The 19,649-nt window shown below is 37.2% G+C and overlaps 1 protein-coding gene across 3 annotated transcripts in view; it reads left to right on the top strand.

Moving 5' to 3' along the window:
* The window catches only part of GTDC1 (glycosyltransferase like domain containing 1), a 3,282,804-nt gene that overhangs the window by 1,295,178 nt on the left and 1,967,977 nt on the right, over positions 1-19,649 (top strand). For all 3 annotated transcript variants that reach the window (XM_044074854.1, XM_044074853.1, XM_044074855.1), the window contains one exon: positions 10,133-10,331. In XM_044074854.1, coding sequence (XP_043930789.1) covers positions 10,153-10,331 — 179 coding nt within the window. In that variant the 5' untranslated portion in view covers positions 10,133-10,152. The remainder of the gene's footprint in view (positions 1-10,132; positions 10,332-19,649) is intronic.

Here is a 19,649-nt window from a genome sequence, read left to right as displayed (position 1 = left end):
GCTTGTCTAATTGCCCTTAAACCTGGCTGTTTATCTTCCCCGGACACTGGATTGTATTGGCTGATTGTTTTTTTTTTTTACTTTCTTCTGTCTCAGGTGTTTGTTCTTTCCTCTGTCCCAGGTCTCAATAAACTCCTTCCTCTCAAACCTGTCTCCACTGACTATATCAGAACTCTACTCTCAAAGCTCAAGCCATGGTCTGTATCAGCAGACACTATTCCTTCTTACTTTCTCCAGATTGCTGCACACTGCCTTGCTATGCCTGTATGGGTCTAAAGTTTCTTCTGTCTGGAAACAGTTGTACACTCTTCCTATTAATAATGGAGGTAACTCCACAGAAATATCTAATTTCAGACCTATCGCCATCCTCTCCCCTCTCTCCAAAATCCTTGAGAAATGTATACACAAACAAGTTATGCCTCATCTCTTACAAGAAAAACTTCTCACTCCAACAAAACATGGCTTCCGTCCCAAGCATAGTACAACCACAGCTCTACTCTCATTTCTCAATACCTTAGCCCTGGCTAAAGATGATCACAAATTCATATCTTTTCTATTCCTTGACCTTTCTAAGGCTTTTGACACTGTCTCACACACTCTACTACTTAGTAAACTTGTAGACCTAAACCTTTCCCCTGATACAGTTGCATGGTTCTCTAGCTATCTCTCTGATAGGCTGCAGTCAGTACACTATCTACCCCTCTCTCAGTAAGAATTGGTGTTCCCCAAGGTTGCATTCTTCGACCTCCTCCCTTTAATATCTTCAACTCACTCTACTCCTCTTGTCCTCACTCTAACATTGTTCAGTGTGCAGATGACTCTACAGTCACAACTATTGCTAATTCCCCCTTTGAACTCCTAACAAATACCTAGACATCTTTCAACTCAGTAGAGACATGGCTCACTAATAATCAGCTCATTCACAACCCTTAGTAAATGAAATTACTACTCTTTTTACCTAAATCTGCAAACCGCATTAAACTTTCCTTCTCCATAAGATCCCTAACCAATACTCTTATAGAAGTTGAAACTAGCACAAAACTCCTTGGCATTTCCATTGACGACCATCTAAAATTTGATCTTCACATTAACAATTGTACAAAGAAAAAAACACCAAAATCTAGGACTACTGTAGAGGAACAACAAATTCCTAACTACTGAAGCTAGGATTTCTCTTACCCATGCCTACTTTCTACCATGCTTAACCTGTTGTTCCCAAATACTCACAAATCTTAACTCCTCCCTGCTTACCAAATTAGAATCAACCTACCACAAAATAGCTAGATTTGCAGCTCCACCAAAAATATCAGACCAACTAGATAATCAATACAATGAGACAACACGCAGTCTCAAGCTATTTTTAACAGTACAAGTGAAACTGGACCCGGGCACGGAAAACTAATTTCTTGCACAAACATAACATTAAAACAACGGTTAAGCGCTTTCATCTGTGAATACAGACTTCATCAGAACAACAATTCAAACATTTTCCTGCAGATTTAAAAACATTTTGGCGCAAAAACATTTCAATCGGCAGCCGAGCAGCTTCTTAAAGTGATAGTACATATAAAAGCATAAACATAGCTATAAAATAGCTATACTATGATAATATATATATTAGCAAAGTCATACCTATCTAATTAATGATGAATATAAATATAAATATTAACATTTCATAATCACATGTATAAAACCGGACCATAATATAATAACCAATAAAATTGTATATCAATTAATAATCAATACGTAAACTATTAAAAACATTACTTAAAATAATGTATATAATAACAGTTATATCTTAAAAATCACTTAAAGTTGAGACACACTCTACTACTTAGTAAACTTGTAGACCTAAACCTTTCCCCTGATACAGTTGCATGGTTCTCTAGCTATCTCTCTGATAGGCTGCAGTCAGTACACTATCTACCCCTCTCTCAGTAAGAATTGGTGTTCCCCAAGGTTTATATAAGTTGCAATATTGGTCTAATTGAAATAAATTCATTTATACCAGGAAACCTAGTTGCATTCGTTTTTATTTGCCACACACATTCATTTTTGCTCAACTGAACTTTGTAGTTACCACCCCTAGGTGAGATATATATTTGATCAATTATAGCAAATTTAAACTTATGTGTCTCACCATACTTATTGATATGTCTAGATAAAGCATTATTCATATCCTTCACTTTGATTTTATATAAGTGTTCATAGATACGCTTTCTAAACTGTCTCTCAGTTTTTCCAGTATAAAAAACTGTGCATAATTCACACTTTGCTAAATAAATTATGTTCTTACTATTGCATGTACCCTTTTTAAAAGTCACATAGGTCTTGTTAATATCATCCAACCTTATTCCAGCCACTTCATTAATTGTGAAACACTGTTTACAAGCCCCACATTTTTTAGTATAAAAAACACCATCCGTAGTACAATGGGGTTACGAATTTAATAATTTCGAGCCCATTTTAAACACAAACCTCGGTTTATTTCCTAAAATTTCCATAAATTCCTCATCCATTATAAGATTATTCCAGCTCTTTTCTATAATATTTCTTACACCTGTCACGAATGGAGAATATGTTAAAACACATACCCTGTTAAAATCTCCATCTTTATTATCATTCTTATCAATAATATTACACATCTTTTTACCTAAAACAGGTATATATCTATTACCCCATTCCTTAATAACATATGCCAAAATATCATTTAATAAGGGCAATGGATAGCCTCTGTTAATAAACATGTTTTTTATATTATTGATTTCCCTAACCATGATGTTATAATCAGATGTCATTCTTGCCACCCGTATACATTGTCCTCTAAAGATATTTTTTAAAATATGTCTAGGATGGCTGCTGGAATAATCAAGATAACCATTGGAAAAAAGTTTCTTTTCTGTAAATTTCAGACTGGAATCCTGAGTCATTATGTCTAACATAAGTGTCTAAATAAGCTGTCCCTTCGACGCTAATATTATGTGTAAATCTTAAAAAATTACTCATGGTGTTTAAATAATTTAGGAACTCATTAAGCTTAACAATAGGGCCATCCCATAATAGGAACATATCATCCAGAAACCTAGTATAATATGTGATATTTTTGGAATAAGCACTATTTGATATATATTGATGTTCCCATTCAAGCATAACTAAATTGGCAAAAATGGGGGCACACGCTGCCCTCATAGCCACACCTCTTGTCTGTCTATAAAACTCACCCTCATAATATATATAATTATGGTCTAAAACCAGACCCATCATATCGGTGATTAAATTAATCCGATCCCAACTTATATGTGAATACTTTCTTAAACTATCACAAAAAAATTCCAATCCCTGTTCTTTGGGGATGCAGGAAAATAAGTCAGTGACATCAATGATAACAAAAATCAAACTACTTTTCCATTTTTCTATAGTAAGATGGGATAAAAACATCCGTGAGTCCTTGATTACAGGTGGTGTATATTCATATATATATGTTTGACCCATCTATCTGTTGCAACTCCTATATTAAATGTCTTTGATCTACTTCCTGAAATGATCGGTCTAAATGGAAGGTCTATAATATCTTTGTGCACCTTAGGGATACCTACAATAGTAGCTAACGTAGGAAAATCATCTTTCAAGAAATTGTGCATATCTACATTTATTCTGTTGTCAACTAAATACTCATCTAATGCTAAATCTATTTTTTTATAGCCTATGTGAATTTCATTACTAGAAACTACTTCATAATTACCAGAGTCTATCAGAATACTTCGTACTTTATTAATATAATCAAAGGTGTTATATAAAACAATCCCTGCACCTTTATCAGGCTTCATAACTCTGATTTCTTTGTTACTAATAAGTTCTTCCAAGCATTTTCTTTCTTTGACATTCAAATTGTCCTTATAACAACTACTTTTTATCGCCCTATTATATTCATAAACTCCTGAGCATACACACTCCTCAAAATGTTGTACTTGTTTGTGTGCTGGAGGAAAGAATGCGCTTTTTTTCTTCATTTCACTTAATGCCTCATTATTATACTTATGATTTTTATATAGGATAGCTAAATTTAATCTACGACAAAATAATTTAATTTGAATGATAGTATCTACTAAATTTGATCTTTCTACAGGTATAAATTTCATCCCCTTTTGAAAAAGGGAAAGATGTTCATCCTTTGTTTCCATAGTCGTGTAATTAAATACTTTTAAATCTTTACACACTACTACATTCTGTGTCTTAATATTTGTTCAGACTGATCCTACTATCACTACTAACTAAATCTTTGTCTTCTGATACATTCTGTAACACTTCATCTATTTATATATATAAATCTTTCCACTGGGGAAATAACAAATCAGTAACTATATCTACAAAGCTTATTTGTGGAAAAAGCAACCTGAACATATATATAGGGAAGAAGCTGACGAAAATAGGATTGAATATAGACAATCTGATACAAATTTTCAGGGGGGGGCGGTATTTCACGCTGCACTAGAAGAACAGTTTTCAGAAGAGAAATCAGTACCACCGTTGATGTCAACTAGCAGGTATACAATCTTAGATGAAGTGTTACAGAATGTATCAGAAGACAAAGATTTAGTTAGTAGTGATAGTAGGGTCAGTTTGAACAATGGTAAGACACAGAATGTAGTAGTGTGTAAAGATTTAAAAGTATTTAATTACATGACTATGGAAATAAAGGATGAACATCTTTCCCTTTTTCAAAAGGGGATGAAATTTATACCTGTAGAAAGATCAAATTTAGTAGATACTATCATTCAAATTAAATTATTTTGTCGTAGATTAAATTTACCTATCCTATATAAAAATCATAAGTATAATAATGAGGCATTAAGTGAAATGAAAAAAAAAAGCACATTCATTCCTCCAGCACACAAACAAGTACAAAATTTTGAGGAGTGTGTATGCTCAGGAGTTTATGAATATAATAGGGCGATAAAAAGTAGTTGTTATAAGGACAATTTGAATGTCAAAGAAAGAAAATGTTTGGAAGAACTTATTAGGAACAAAGAAATCAGAGTTATGAAAGTACAAAGTATTCTGATAGACTCTGGTAATTATGAAGTAGTTTCTAGTAATGAAATTCACATAGGCTATAAAAAAATAGATTTAGCATTAGATGAGTATTTAGTTGACAATAGAATAAATGTAGATATGCACAATTTCTTGAAAAATGATTTTCCTACGTTAGCTACTATTGTAGGTATCCCTAAAGTGCACAAAGATATTATCGACCTTCCATTTAGACCGATCATTTCAGGAAGTTGATCAAAGACATTTAATATAGGAGTTGCAATAGATAGATGGGTCAAACATATATATGAATATACACCACATGTAATCAAGGACTCACGGATGTTTTTATCCCATCTTACTATAGTAAAATGGAAAAGTAGTTTGATTTTTGTTACCCTTGATGTCACTGACTTATTTTCCTGCATCCCCAGAGAACAGGGATTGGAATTTTTTTGTGATAGTTTAAGAAAGTATTCACGTATAAGTTGTGATCGGATTAATTTAATCACCGATATGATGGGTCTGGTTTTAGACCATAATTATATATATTAAGAGGGTGTGTTTTATAGACAGAAAAGAGGTGTGGCTATGGGGGCAGCGTGTGCCCCCATTTTTGCTAATTTAGTCATGCTTGAATGGGAACATCAATATATATTAAATAGTGCTTATTCCAAACATATCACATATTATACTAGGTTTTTGGATGATATGTTCCTATTATGGGATGGCCCTATTGTTAAGCTTAATGAGTTCCTAAAGTATTTAAACACCACGAGTAATTTTTTAAGATTTACACATAATATTAGCGTAGAAGGGACAGCTTATTTAGACACTTATGTTAGACATAATGACACAGGATTCCAGTCTGAAATATACAGAAAAGAAACTTTTTCCAGTGGTTATCTTGATTATTCCAGCAGCCATCCTAGACATATTTAAAAAATATCTTTAAAGGACAATGTATACGGGTGGCAAGAATGACATCTGATTATAACATCATGGTTAGGGAAATCAGTAATATAAAAATCATGTTCATTAACAGAGGTTATCCATTGCCCTTATTAAATGATATTTTGGCATATGTTATTAAGGAATGGGGTAATAGATATATACATGTTTTAGGTAAAAAGATGTGTAATATTATTGATAAGAATGATAATAAAGATGGAGATTTTAACAGGGTATGTGTTTTAACATATTCTGCATTCGTGACAGGTGTAAGAAATATTATAGAAAAGAGCTGGAATAATCTTATAATGGACGAGGAATTTATGGAAATTTTAGGAAATAAACCGAGGTTTGTGTTTAAAATGGGCTCGAATATCAAGAAATTATTAAATTCGCAACCCCATTGTACTATGGATGGTGTTTTTTATACTAAAAATGTGGGGCTTGTAAACAGTGTTTCACAATTAATGAAGTGGCTGGAATAAGGTTGGATGATATTAACAAGACCTATGTGACTTTTAAAAAGGGTACATGCAATAGTAGGAACATAATTTATTTTGTAAAGTGTGAATTATGTACAGTTTTTTATATTGGAAAAACTGAGAGACAGTTTAGAAAGCGTATCTATGAACACTTATATAAAATCAAAGTGAAGGATATGAATAATGCTTTATCTAGACATATCAATAAGTATGGTGAGACACAAGTTTAAATTTGGTATAATTGATCAAATATATATCTCACCTAGGGGTGGTAACTACAAAGCTCAGTTGAGCAAAAAGGAATGTGTGTGGCAAATCAAAACGAATGCAACTAGGTTTCCTGGTATAAATTAATTTATTTCAATTAGACCAATATTGCAACTTATATAAACAGAGTTGAATAACTTTAACTGATTTTTAAGATATAATTGTTATTATATACATTATTTTAAGTAATGTTTTTAATAGTTTACGTATTGATTATTAATTGATATACAATTTTATTGGTTATTATGTTATGGTCCGGTTTTATACATGTGATTATGAAATGTTAATATTTATATTTATATTCATCATTAATTAGATAGGTATGACTTATTATATATATATTATTATAGTATAGCTATTTCATAGCTATGTTTATGCTTTTATATCTAATAGCACTTTAAGAAGCTGCTCGGCTGCCGATTGAAATGTTTTTGGCACCAAAAAGCTTTTAAATCTGCAGGAAAATGTTTGAATTGTTGTTCTGATGAAGTCTGTATTCATAAATGAAAGCACTTAACCGTTGTTTTAATTTTATGTTTGTGCAATAAATTAGTTTTCCGTGCCCGGGTCCAGTTTCACTTGTACTGTTTAAAATAGATTTGCAGCTCAACAAACATAAAAATCTCACCACTGTCTCTCCCTAAAATACCTGAACTGGCCCGAACTACCTCACCTGTTCCTACAATCTTAACTCCAAATCATACACTCCATCCTATATCAGCCTGATTTCTCTCCAAGTCTATCTTCTCTCATCTGTCACTACTCCCCTACCAGACTTCTCCGAAGCTCAACCCAAGACCTACTAAAAATCCATAAACCCAAATCCAACACAGGGTGCAACTTACATAGCTACCATCCCTCTATCGCATGGAACAAACTCCCTGACTCACCCCAAACAATTTAAGCTAGCAACCAAAGACCACTTTAAAAAGCACTGGTCCTGACATTGTACTCACCCTCCTCGATTATTACCTACCTTTTATAGTACAGTCAAACTAACTTAATAAAACTTACCATTAACTACTTCATCCTGTGCAACCTCCAAAGCTTCTTCTATACTCTGCTCCCTGAAATTCTTATGTAACCTTTTAAGTTTCTGCTACTCTGTATACAAACCCTTATATTTACTCAACAGTTCCTTATTCTATCCTAAATGAGCATGTTTAAAAAAATATATATATATATCCTTGGGAATAGAGTTTCTAACAAACTTATCTAATGTTCTGTAATATTTTTGTGTATTCAACTGTTGAAATGTTTTGTGATTATCTGTAAAACAACTTCTGTACATGCATTTTACATGTTAATCATTTTACATGTTAATCATTTTTATTTGGAGCTTATCTCCCCGGGCCTGTACTGAAAATGGACATATATCCAAATAGACTAGCCCGATCAACAAATGTAAAATAATAAATAAATATTCTACTTTTTTAACATTCTCCTTTTTATTTATTGTACTGTTTTATCTGTCAACAATATACATGTGTGTAGTTTACATATTTTATCTACCAAAATTCTCTATTGCTCTTGAAATGCATTTGCATTGCTATTTTTATTGCATTGTATATCTTTGGACCTTTTCTTCCCTGGCCTCTGCTTAAAAAGGGCAATAGCTCAGCCGGACACTCACGGTTAACAAATGTAAAATAAATGAATAAAATAAGGCCAGAACATGTCTGAAATAAGGTTAACTCACTTACGACATAAACCCTGCATGGCAATCTTTTATCCAGTTTCCTTGAAAGTTCCAAATCCCAGCTGTTCTGCTATGAATTTATTAAAGAATTCAACAGTGTGCCTCAAATTAAATTGAGTCTTCCCAGCACAGACCTATTGACTTTCATCCACCCTCCCCACTACCTTTCATATCTCCCTTCAACTTTAAACAAGTAAAATCTGAGGACATCAAAAATTGTGTAAATGAAATGTCCGTATTTAACATCCCCTGGAGTTGATAGCCTCAATCCCTAACTCATTCACCTCTGAAGGGACTTCCTCACCATTCCTGTGATGCACATTTACAGCCTCTGTTTAACCAGTAATATCATGCCTTACATCTGGAAAACTGTAGTTATTAACCCCCTTCCAAAACAACAAAAACAGAAAATGCAACCCACTTTATAACTGTCAATTCTACGAATAGTAGGGAAAATTCAAGAAAAAAAATTATATACAGTCACTTGTCTTTATACATGCGAAAATATCACCTTCTTTCCCTTATGGCCAAGTCACAGCACCATGACTGCCCTTTGGACTTTTGCAGACCATATCCTAATAAACATGGGCAGAGGCCAATTTACAGGAGTAGTTTACATAGACCTTACTGATCACACCCTACTTCTTCACAAACTGGCAGATATGGTATTGGTACAGAAGCTCCAGCATGGTTCAGAAACTTTTAGGTAACAGAGTATCCAGAGTCAAAATATGTATTTCCATCTCAGATCCTGCCCAGAGAGTCATTCTTACCTCCTTGCTGTTCTCCACTTTTGTTAACAAAGTGTCTTATGACCTCCCACACATAACAATAATGTCATATGCAGATGATATGTAATCTCTAGATCAAACCACTCTCACATACAACTTTGAGCAAAGCTCCAAAGCAACTATCATTCTCTCAACCAGTTGTTAATCCACCACAAATTAATATTCCACCCTTCAAAAACTAAGAGTAAGCCCATGTAAAGTAACAGCATCTTTTAGGTAATGTGGGCTGTGGCTGGACCAATCCACACACACACACACACACACACAATAGAACCAAGCTCCTTCTCATCTGGGTCAGTAAACTTTTTCTTTACATAACAGCTCCAACAAGGGCAGCCTTAGGAAAGGGAGTTCTCCTTGCTGAACTGTAATATTGTCTCCTCATTCATGGGAAGTTCTTCCAGTGCACCTTAAAGACCTCTCCACCTATTCCAAATTTAGACCTCACTTTAAAAAACATCTCCACATCCATTCCCAGTGTAAGTGCTCTTAGTTGAATCATATTACCAAACTCATTCAGCCCTTCTCTACTTTGCTTCGTCCTGTAAATCATGTCTTATTACTGCCGTACTGATAAACCACTAATGCAATTGCTGTATGTACTAGTCTGTTGAATTATTGTAGTATTGTTCTTGGGTTATTAATGTCTACAGCTCTACCACTATAATTGTATTCATTTTGGCTGTGCCTGAAATTGGACCAGTGCAATCAGTGCTCTACACCAGTAAACAAACACAAGTAAACAAATACATCATGCTCTTCAGTGGCAGTTATAAGGTATCATCACATCTGATGTCTGATTTGGCTTGTGTGAATTCATATTTCTGAGTATGTGGGTGGTTTTATTGTAAATGAAATATGTCATTTTAGTTTACAAGCAGTTTGAAAAATGTATGTATTTTGTCTTTCAGACATTGGGAGGATCTGAGCAATGAGCATCCTAATAATTGAAGCTTTCTATGGGGGCTCCCATAAACAGTTGGTTGACCTTCTTCAGGATGATCTGGAAGAATGTGTCGCTTACACATTGCCAGCAAAAAAATGGCACTGGAGAGCACGAACTGCAGCCGTGTATTTCATGCAGACTGTTCCAGCTAGTGATAAATATAGGTATGGTAAAGTTTAATATATCCCTTTGTGAGTCATAATTCATTTGTTTGGCTTGATCATGTTCTTACTAATAATGTTCTTTAGATGTAGAAATTGAGTGGTGTCATGTGTAATGCTATGCGTCATAAAAACATACGAGTGTGTAGGTCCTTTATGTTTAGGATACATAACTTGACATGCATACGGTTCATTGACTTTTGCTTTCCGTTTATGAACTAAAGCACACACTAAGTGCTTATCCATCTGATAAATAAAAGATCTGTTTAGTAAAAACATTTGACATCCTGCACTTTAATTTGGTGACTGGGAAAATGCAAAACAATATACTGCACTTGAGGGAAAATTAGCTATGAGGTAGCCTGAGGCAGAAGTACATAGCTCTGAAACACAAGGAGCGTTTTCCTTGCAAAAATTCTTCAGTATTGTTCTTGCTTTTCATTTTTTTTTTTTTTGTCTCCTGAGACCTCATTAATGCCAACCCAGCCACAGCGCCTCACATCCATGCTTTGTCTGCCAGTATCCTTCTATCCCTCAGATTTGCTCCTGGTTGCTGGGGCCGGTCATGGATCTTGAGGGTGACCTGGTGGCTCAACCATCTGTGATTCCATCCAGTGGGGGGGGCATTATTTAACTTTGGGTGTTTTGTCCATTTATAAACTGTGCAGCCATTTGTATTACTTAGCACTATTTTCTTTGTTAGTTGACAAAGCATCTTAAAATGTATTCTGTTATGCATATTAGGTCATAGAGTGACTCGGAAAACTATGAGAATATAGCTACATCAGTGCACTTTGAATAATTCACTTTTTTCCACCATAAAAGTGCTTTTGTTGTACTTGTGGTCTTCCTGGTCCTTGATCTTATCGTCTGTCTTCAGATCTTGCACTTTATTTTTCCTGTTGAGTGGATGTATTTTTTTTCCTAGAAAGGACATGCTTTATTGCCATGAGCTTGTGGTTCTTAAAAGAATGTCATGTGCGTTTAGTCAATATAAACGCTTCTATAACCCACTGAAACATGGCAAAAACATTTCTTGATATAGGGTCTTCTGCTGGAAAATTTTTATACTGTTTGAAGTTTGGAATGTTGTCAGCAGAACAATTGCTGCATTTTCCTTGTTTCTCAAGAGGAGTCCTCTGCCGAGACAGTTGCTGAGGAGTGAACACTATGCCTGTTTGCTCCTTTGCCTTGCTTAATGCATTTAGAGCTGTTAGTACTCTAGTTTGTTTTAAGTGCACTTAGCTATTTCCTGGGTGACTAAAACAGTGACATCATGTAAAATGTAAGGATGTAGAATATAAAGAGACAATGTAGTCCCATCCTTATGGTAGACAATGCTTAAGAAGACCTCTTTTTGTCCTTTTTATTAATTTTCTTTGAGTACAACTGAATTTTGCACTCCACAGCAGTCCCATAAAACTCCTGGAATGGTTGTTTGAGTTGTTTATTTTTTTACAGTTTATTCAGTTCACATGCTCTATTGTCTACTGCCTAAAACACGAGAATTTCAGTTCTATATGTAGCAGATCTTTTTAAATGTGAGGTTTCTGTATTAGCTGTCATGAAGGGTAGTAACCCCCTCCCTTTATATCTGTTTTGCATATTTTATTGCTGCTGTGCATTGTCGTTGCAAGACATGTACCTTTCTTTGATGTTATTAGAATGTGGGTTACAAAGAGATGTAAAAACGTTTAGAGTTGCATTATATTTATGTATTTATTCTTTTAGTAAAGGAGTGAGTAAGATGATCCTAGCTAACCATTATCATTCACATGTTAGAATGGCAACAAGATAGCTCCACAGTATGGCCAAATGGTCTGAGTGTGCATATGCAGATGTATTTAAAATGGTCTCCTTCCACATAATAGTAATGTATCATAGGTGTATTGGCATTTTTTTCCAAATTACATGTCAGTGTGTCTCGTGTGCCATTCCTGCAACAGGCTGACACCTCAGTCGGGATTGGTTCCCTTGCTTTGTACCCAGTAATTGCCTGGATAGACTTTGGCTCCCTTTTGTTCCGGAACTGAATTAAGTAATTGCAAAATGCATGTATATCTATATCTAAATATATATATATATATATATATATATATATATATATATATATATGTATATATATATATATATATATATATATATATATATATATATATGCGTACACTTATCTGCTGTTCAGAAGTCTGAAGCGCACAATTCCGAACCTGTTTAATGAAGTCCATTCATAATTTCGAAAACAGATGATCATAAAGCCGTCCCTGTCACACATTTGAATGTCGCATAATGTAATCCGTCACTATGGGATGACGACAACAAAGATGCACCGCGGAACTGTCTGTCACAGTGCTGTATACATTCATAGGAGGCGCGGCCAAATGCTGATGCGAGGAAGGAACAGTAGTTGATTTATACAGATCGTTCTGGATTACATAGTGGATCCAAGTGGACTTTTGGAAGCTGTTTGTTGACGGCATCCACGTACAGGCAACTGAACATTAAGGAATACTTAGGAAGGGTGAGTATAACACAGAGAAATGCTGCAGGTACAGGGGTTTTACATTAGTCCTGGGCAGATTTGTATTAATATATGACATGCATATTACTGTTAGTATTTGCAGAAGCTTACCTGAGGAAAGTTCTTTTATGGCTGCATATAACAGTTTACCTGAGCTTACTGTTGTACTTTTTCTAAGGCTAAATAAACTTGCGCACTGTACACCATTCTATTGCATACATGTATATCAGTAATTCCCTGCCTGTGTACTATATGACAATACACTGAATAATGTGATCGGCAGTGTGAATGTAGCCTTAAAATTGATTTAGCCTTGAAATATGAGTATGAATCATTGTCAATAATGCATGTATCTGATTTAGAGGCCACAGGAGTGATGATTTACTTATTATTGTTAGTGTAGTATATACATGTAATACATAGTTAACACGTAAATAACTTTACATATCTTCATGTCAGTATGTTGCTATATTCCAAATAGGTCCCACTATTCGTGTATAGTAAATGTTGTTTTATTGCTGTAATACCCACTATTAATTAGGATGACATGGCTGCCTAATTGAGGTGAATGTTGACATGTAGTGTGCAACATGAGTTACAATGTACATTAACTGTTTACTGTATTCTATAGGTTTTAATGCGTACTATGTCATGAATTCGGAATTGCACCCGCAAATGTTAATTATTACATGAAAATATTCTGATGTATAAGATACAGTATTGTTGTAAAGTGTGTGTTGGATAGTGAGCTTTGTAGACTGGTATGACTAAGGTTACCTGATATATTTGCAGTTCAGCTGGCTGGTAACTCTGTAATATAGTGATATGTAGTGTGTGTGACTGTTATTAATGTATAGATGTTCTTCGTGTTTCACTGTTGCAGTCATTACATTTGGGTAATCTGCTGGCAGGTTGCCCTCAGTCGGCCTGATTAACAGAGTCTTGGGTCTTGCGTCGGTTGCTGTCCCTTCTTCAATGACGTCAGGTCATCAGGGGTATAAAACATGCAGCCGACACCATTACATCAGTCTTTCTTGCCACGCGGTTCCCGAAGCAGTTCGCAAGTGCCGTTTGGCAGACTTCTGAAATTTTAATTTTCGAGTTTCAGAACTGAAGTCTTCAACTAAAAAGCAAAGTACTCCATTGGGGAAACTTTTTTTTGCTCCTTACCGATGTCAGTAAAAGTTAATAATTGCATTACTTGTGGGAAGCAAATACCTCATAAGGATTTTTATTTGTACTGTATTCCTTGCCTAGGCCCTGACCACAACGTATCTTGCTGTCGGTTTTGTGCTAAATTTAATCAATGCAGTATTAAGCGTCTGTATATTTTTGCTTCTAAATATTTTGGCTCACCCTTTAGTTATCCTGAAATGTCATTGGTTAGCAATCCGACTACCAGAATACCTAAAAAACACAAAGAAAAAGACAGAGACAGGCTGTCGAGGTCCAAAACTGATGACAATACTTCTCCTAAGCCAGTCGCCAGTTCGCTGGTACTCAGTGAGGCGCTTTCGCAGCCCCTGATACACGCTACTTCTGATTCGCAGGCCTCTACTGAAACCCATTCAGAGTCCGGTATGCCACGAGATGCTTCAATTATGGAACCCGCGGATGTCTCTACCTTAGATGGGTCCGGAGCTGCTGTGCAGGCACCGGCTTCTGAGGGTGTTTTCAGGCTTACAGATTTGTATATTAGACCAACGCCATCTTCAAAACTAAAGCTAAAAATCTAAACTTATGCCTAAAAAACTGACGCCTGGGCCACATGTGCAGGCCACTATGCCTAAAAAACAAATGATCAAAATGGCTGAAGATTTAATTACTCTGATCAGGGGTAGTCAACCCCCCCCCCCCCTTCTAAGAGGCCTAGGCAAGACATTGATTATGAATCTCCTGAACAGGATTCTATTTCTTCTGACTCTTCTAATGAACAGGATTTGTCTATTCCTACTTATGAGGACTCTGATGCAGAAGATTCCATTCTTCTGCTTCTCCCCCTGAGGATGTTTCTTTTGGGGAAACTTTACGTACATTAAGGGAACATTTCCACTGGGAAGGTAAGGGTTTCTCTGAATCTAAAAAGAGACTTAGGGATTTTCTTCTTCCTTAGCATAGGCCTTTGGCTATACCTCCTGTTCTAGACATTGTTGATGATGTTTTTTCAGAATCTAGTATGGCTCCTGATTCTCTGCCTCCAGCTCCTTGTAAGCCAGACAGATACTACAGGGTTCCTGACTCCCACAAATTCCTTTTCAAAAATCCTATTGCAGATCCTGAAACCATTTCTCAGGGTCCCAAGGACATTAAGGCTTCTACTGCTAAAAATCCTACCCCTTCTGATAGAGATTCCAGGGCGCTGGATAGATGGAGTAAAAAGGTTTACACTTCTGCAACCTTGGCAATCAGGGCTTTAAACTGTCAATTTCATTTGCTTAAATATCAACAACATATCATGGGACTGCTTAAACAGAAAATGATGTTAATTTCTGACTGTGTAGAAAATAAAGATTTACAGGATCTATTGCATTCAGCTAAACAAGTTGGAAAACATACTTTGCAATGTGGTTTTGATTCTTTGGAAGCCTCTTGCAGGGCTGCCGTAACTGGGTCTGTGCTAAGAAGGCATGCTTGGCTCAAAGTGCAAACTCTGCCTGATCATGTTAAAGCAAAATTGTTGGATGCTCCTTTACAACAGGACTGTCTCTTTGGTAATAAGGCTGAAGAAGTTTTAAAAAAGATGGAAGATGAAGCTAAATCTATGCAAACTGTGAAAGATTTCTTACAAGTGCAACCTCCAAGATTTAGTAGGCACTGGCCTACTAAGAACTGGTCCTTTCCAGTTCCTTCGAGATCCACTCAAGTCAAACCCAGACATTCCAAAGGCTCCAGGTTTCAGTCACAAGGGACTTTTAGAACAAAAGAATGGGGTGCCTCCTCCCCCAAATCTGGAAACAACAAGACACCTCCCTATGGTAAGCAGCCTCAATGACTTCCCTCTACACTTACTAAGCACTTACCTTTTAGCCGCCCCTTTGGGGGGGAAACTGGCACTTCATGCAAGAAACTGGCAACTTATAACCCAGGACAAATGGGTTTTAAATATAGTATCCCAGGGATACAGATCTCATTTCCACATGTTGCCAATCCCAAACGGATGGCCAGACCTGCACCGAAATCAGTGGGCAGAGGCCCAGAAACAAGTACTGTCCCTCATGAACATGGGGGCTATTCAACCAGTACCAGAAGAGGAAAAGGGACAAGGTTTCTATTCAAGACTTTTCCTGGTACCCAGAAAAGACAAATCATGGCATCCAATTCTTGACTTATCTACTCTAAACACATTTCTGGACATTCCAAATTTCAAGATGCTGACTCTTCAACAGTTACTTCCTGTGCTAGGCAAAGATGCCTGGTTGGTAACTCTAGACTTAAAAGAGGCTTACCTGCATATCCTAATCAGGGAATCTTGCAGAAGATACCGCCACCTCAAAGCGGGCTACTTGCATTACCAGTTCTCTGCACTGCCCTTTGGCGTATCTACTGCGCCCAGTGTCTTCACAAAGTGCTTGGCTCCAGTAATTGCATTTTGCAGGCAAAGAAATATTCAAATATGTCCATACCTGGACGATTGTCTAATTAAGGCAGAAAACAGGGACATTCTTCTAAAACATCTGGCGTTTGTAAAAAGGGTTCTAACTTGTCTAGGATACACTATAAACGAAAAGAAATCACAGCTGGTACCCTCTCAAAAAATTACATTCCTGGGTGCTAGCTTGAATACAACTGCCCAGATGGCTTACCTTACGCCAGAAAAGCAAATTCATTTGGTAACTTACTTCAAACAGGTGGCAACAAAAACCCTGATATCTGCAAGACAAAGTCTGCAAGCCTTGGGGTTCATGGTCTCCCACATTCTTCTAATTCCATATGCAAGACTGCATATGAGGAAACTTCAGTAGTACTTAAAAAGTTTATGGAGTCAACATTGTCACAACCTGGAAACAATGATTCCTATCATACCTTGCCTGCAACTAGAGTTCCTGTGGTGGGCAGAGGCCTGCCACCAAAACAAGGGACTGCCATTCACTCCACCCCCTGCCACCCAAACCCTAACTACAGATGCATCAGACTATGCTTGGGGGGGGGGGTGGGGCTCATCTGGCAGGGAAGGGCATTCAGGGCAAATTGAGCCCAAATCAAATGCACCTTCATATCAATCAAAAAGAAATGCTAGCTGTACAGAATGCACTGACAGCCTTCAAGGACTGCCTTCATCCAGGGCAATTAATGATAAAGACAGACAACACCACAGTTATATGGTATATAAACAAGCAGGGGGGTACACACTCCTACCCCCATTGCAGGCTAGTCATGGCATTGTGGAACACGGGCTTGACCTATCAAATACAACTAAAAGCTCAATTCCTGCCAGGAGAGCTGAATACTCTGGCAGACGAACTAAGCAGAAATCTCATGGACCCATACAAATGGAAACTGGAACCACGTTTTTCAACATGTTGACACGCTAATGGGGGAGTGCAGACATGGATCTTTTTGCCTTACCCCAGAACTATCAGTTGGACAAGTTCTGCACAAGAACTCATCACAAAAAAAGTCTGGAAAGTGGATGCTCTATCCTTCAGCTGGAAAATCCTGTCAGTCTTTGCCTTTCCCCCTCTGCCTCTGCTCTCCAAAGTTCTACTAAAAATCAAACAGGACAAACCAAGGATGATTTTGATTGCTCCAGACTGGCCTCGCCAACACTGGTACCCACTCCTGTGTAATGTGTCACATCTTCCACCGTGGCACCTGCCTCAGACACCTTACTTACTGTCTCAGCAGAACAAATTCTGCACACTCAGCTCCAAACTTTGAATCTTACAGCGTGGCTAATCACCTACATTCACCCTTAGCATCCCTGAGCAAACCTGTGCTGGATGCCATTTTGGAGACAAGAAGGCCTAGTACTAGAAAATCTTATGCTGACAAATGGAAAAGATTCTGTGCCTGGAATCAATCACAAGGGATAAGCACAGCAGTGCCCAATATTCCTCAGATTTTACAATACTTAACTGAGATGCTTCACAAGGGCCTGTCCTTTTCTTCCATAAAAATTCATGCCTCAGCTATTTCAGCTCATTACAACACAGAACCTCCCCTCTTCTCTCATCCTTTGCCAAAGCAATATCTCAGAGGGGCCAAAGCTTAAGGCCACCCAGGAGAGCTCCAACCCCTGCCTGGGACCTCAATTTTGTATTGGAAAAACTCACTCTCCCTCCTTTCGAGCCAGCTGCTACTGCAGACTTAAAATTTCTGTCCTGGAAAACAGCTTTCCTTTTAGCAGTCACTTCAGCTAGAAAGATTTCCGAATTACAGGTTCTTATGGCAGTGGAGCCTTTCATCATCTTTCATGCGGACAGGGTGTCTCTCAGGACCAATCCATCCTTCATGCCTAAGGTGGTATCCAGTGTGGCTCTGAATCAGACCATTCATTTGCCAACTTTTTTTCCCAATCCACAGAACAAGGGGGAACGGATTCTGCATTCATTGGATGTTCACAGACAACTTAGATTTTACTTGAACAGGACAAAATCTCAATGAAAATCTGAACAACTACTGGTGGCATTTGCTGCAGGGGCAGAGGGAAAGGCTATTTCAAAGCAGACTATTTCCAAATGGATAAGCCATTGTATTCATTTTTGTTAAATGCACCATGGTAAAACTATCCCCCAGGGGATCAGATCTCATTCCACCAGGGCTGCATCTACTTCTAGAGCCTTTCTCAGAGGTGGTCCTACCAGAGACATTCTAGAAGCTGCTACCTGGAGCTCAGTTCATACGTTCACCAAACATTACCATTTACCTTTCTTCTCTAAATCCATAGCCGGCTCTGCCACTGCTGTCCTGCAGGGCCTTATAGCTGGTCCTAATGCTGTATACTCCACCCTACCATAGCTTTGGGAGTCTACCCAAATGTAATGACAGCAACAGTGAAACACGAAGAACATAGTACAGTTGTATACACTTACCATAAATGTAGATATTCAAGTGTATTCACTGTTGCAGTCCTGGTTACCCTCCCTCCAGCCTCCTATTTTTCTCTGACTATACCTATACTTTCTTTCACTATGCTTATAAGCCCTTTTGGTGTATTTGCTTTTGGGATTGGAGATATATTTTTTGTGTTTTTAATTTTATTTGCTCCCCATTTGGGGGGCACCTGACATCTGGGGCAAGAAAAACTGATGTAATGGCGTCGGCTGCATGTTTTATACCCCTGACGACCTGATGTCATGGAAGAAGGGACAGCAACCGACGCAGGACCCAAGACTTTGTTAATCAGGCCGACTGAGGGCAACCTGCCAGCAGATTACCCAAATGTAATGACTGCAACAGTGAATACACTCAAACATCTACATTTATGGTAAGTGTACACAACTGTACTTTATTGAAAGCATGTTGACAGTATATGGTGGATTGTAGTTATCCTAGTGTAGTGCATAACAATGTTAGTAATCATGCCACTGTGATTGACATATAGGTGTGCTAAGCTAAGATGGCTGAGCAGCATACATTGAGTTTTCCTGGAGTGACTGGCACTAGCTATGGTATGGTAATGTCTCAGAAGGGATGCTCAATTCTATGCATAGATGGCTACCAGTACTATTTGGAGAAGAAAAGAAAAATTACTGGTGTTGTGCACAGAAATCAAAGCAGAAGTGTAAGGGCCATTGCATAACAGAAAAATGTGATAGTGGAGAAAAGCTACTGAAAAGTATAGGACATTTCCATGCACCTGA

The sequence above is a fragment of the Protopterus annectens genome, chromosome 6.part0, assembly GCF_019279795.1.
Source record: "Protopterus annectens isolate FY-2018-M chromosome 6.part0, PAN1.0, whole genome shotgun sequence".
Classification (NCBI taxonomy): Eukaryota; Metazoa; Chordata; order Ceratodontiformes; family Protopteridae; genus Protopterus; species Protopterus annectens.
The sequence above is the reverse complement of the archived record's forward strand: the minus strand, read 5'-3'. Positions and strand labels throughout refer to the sequence as shown.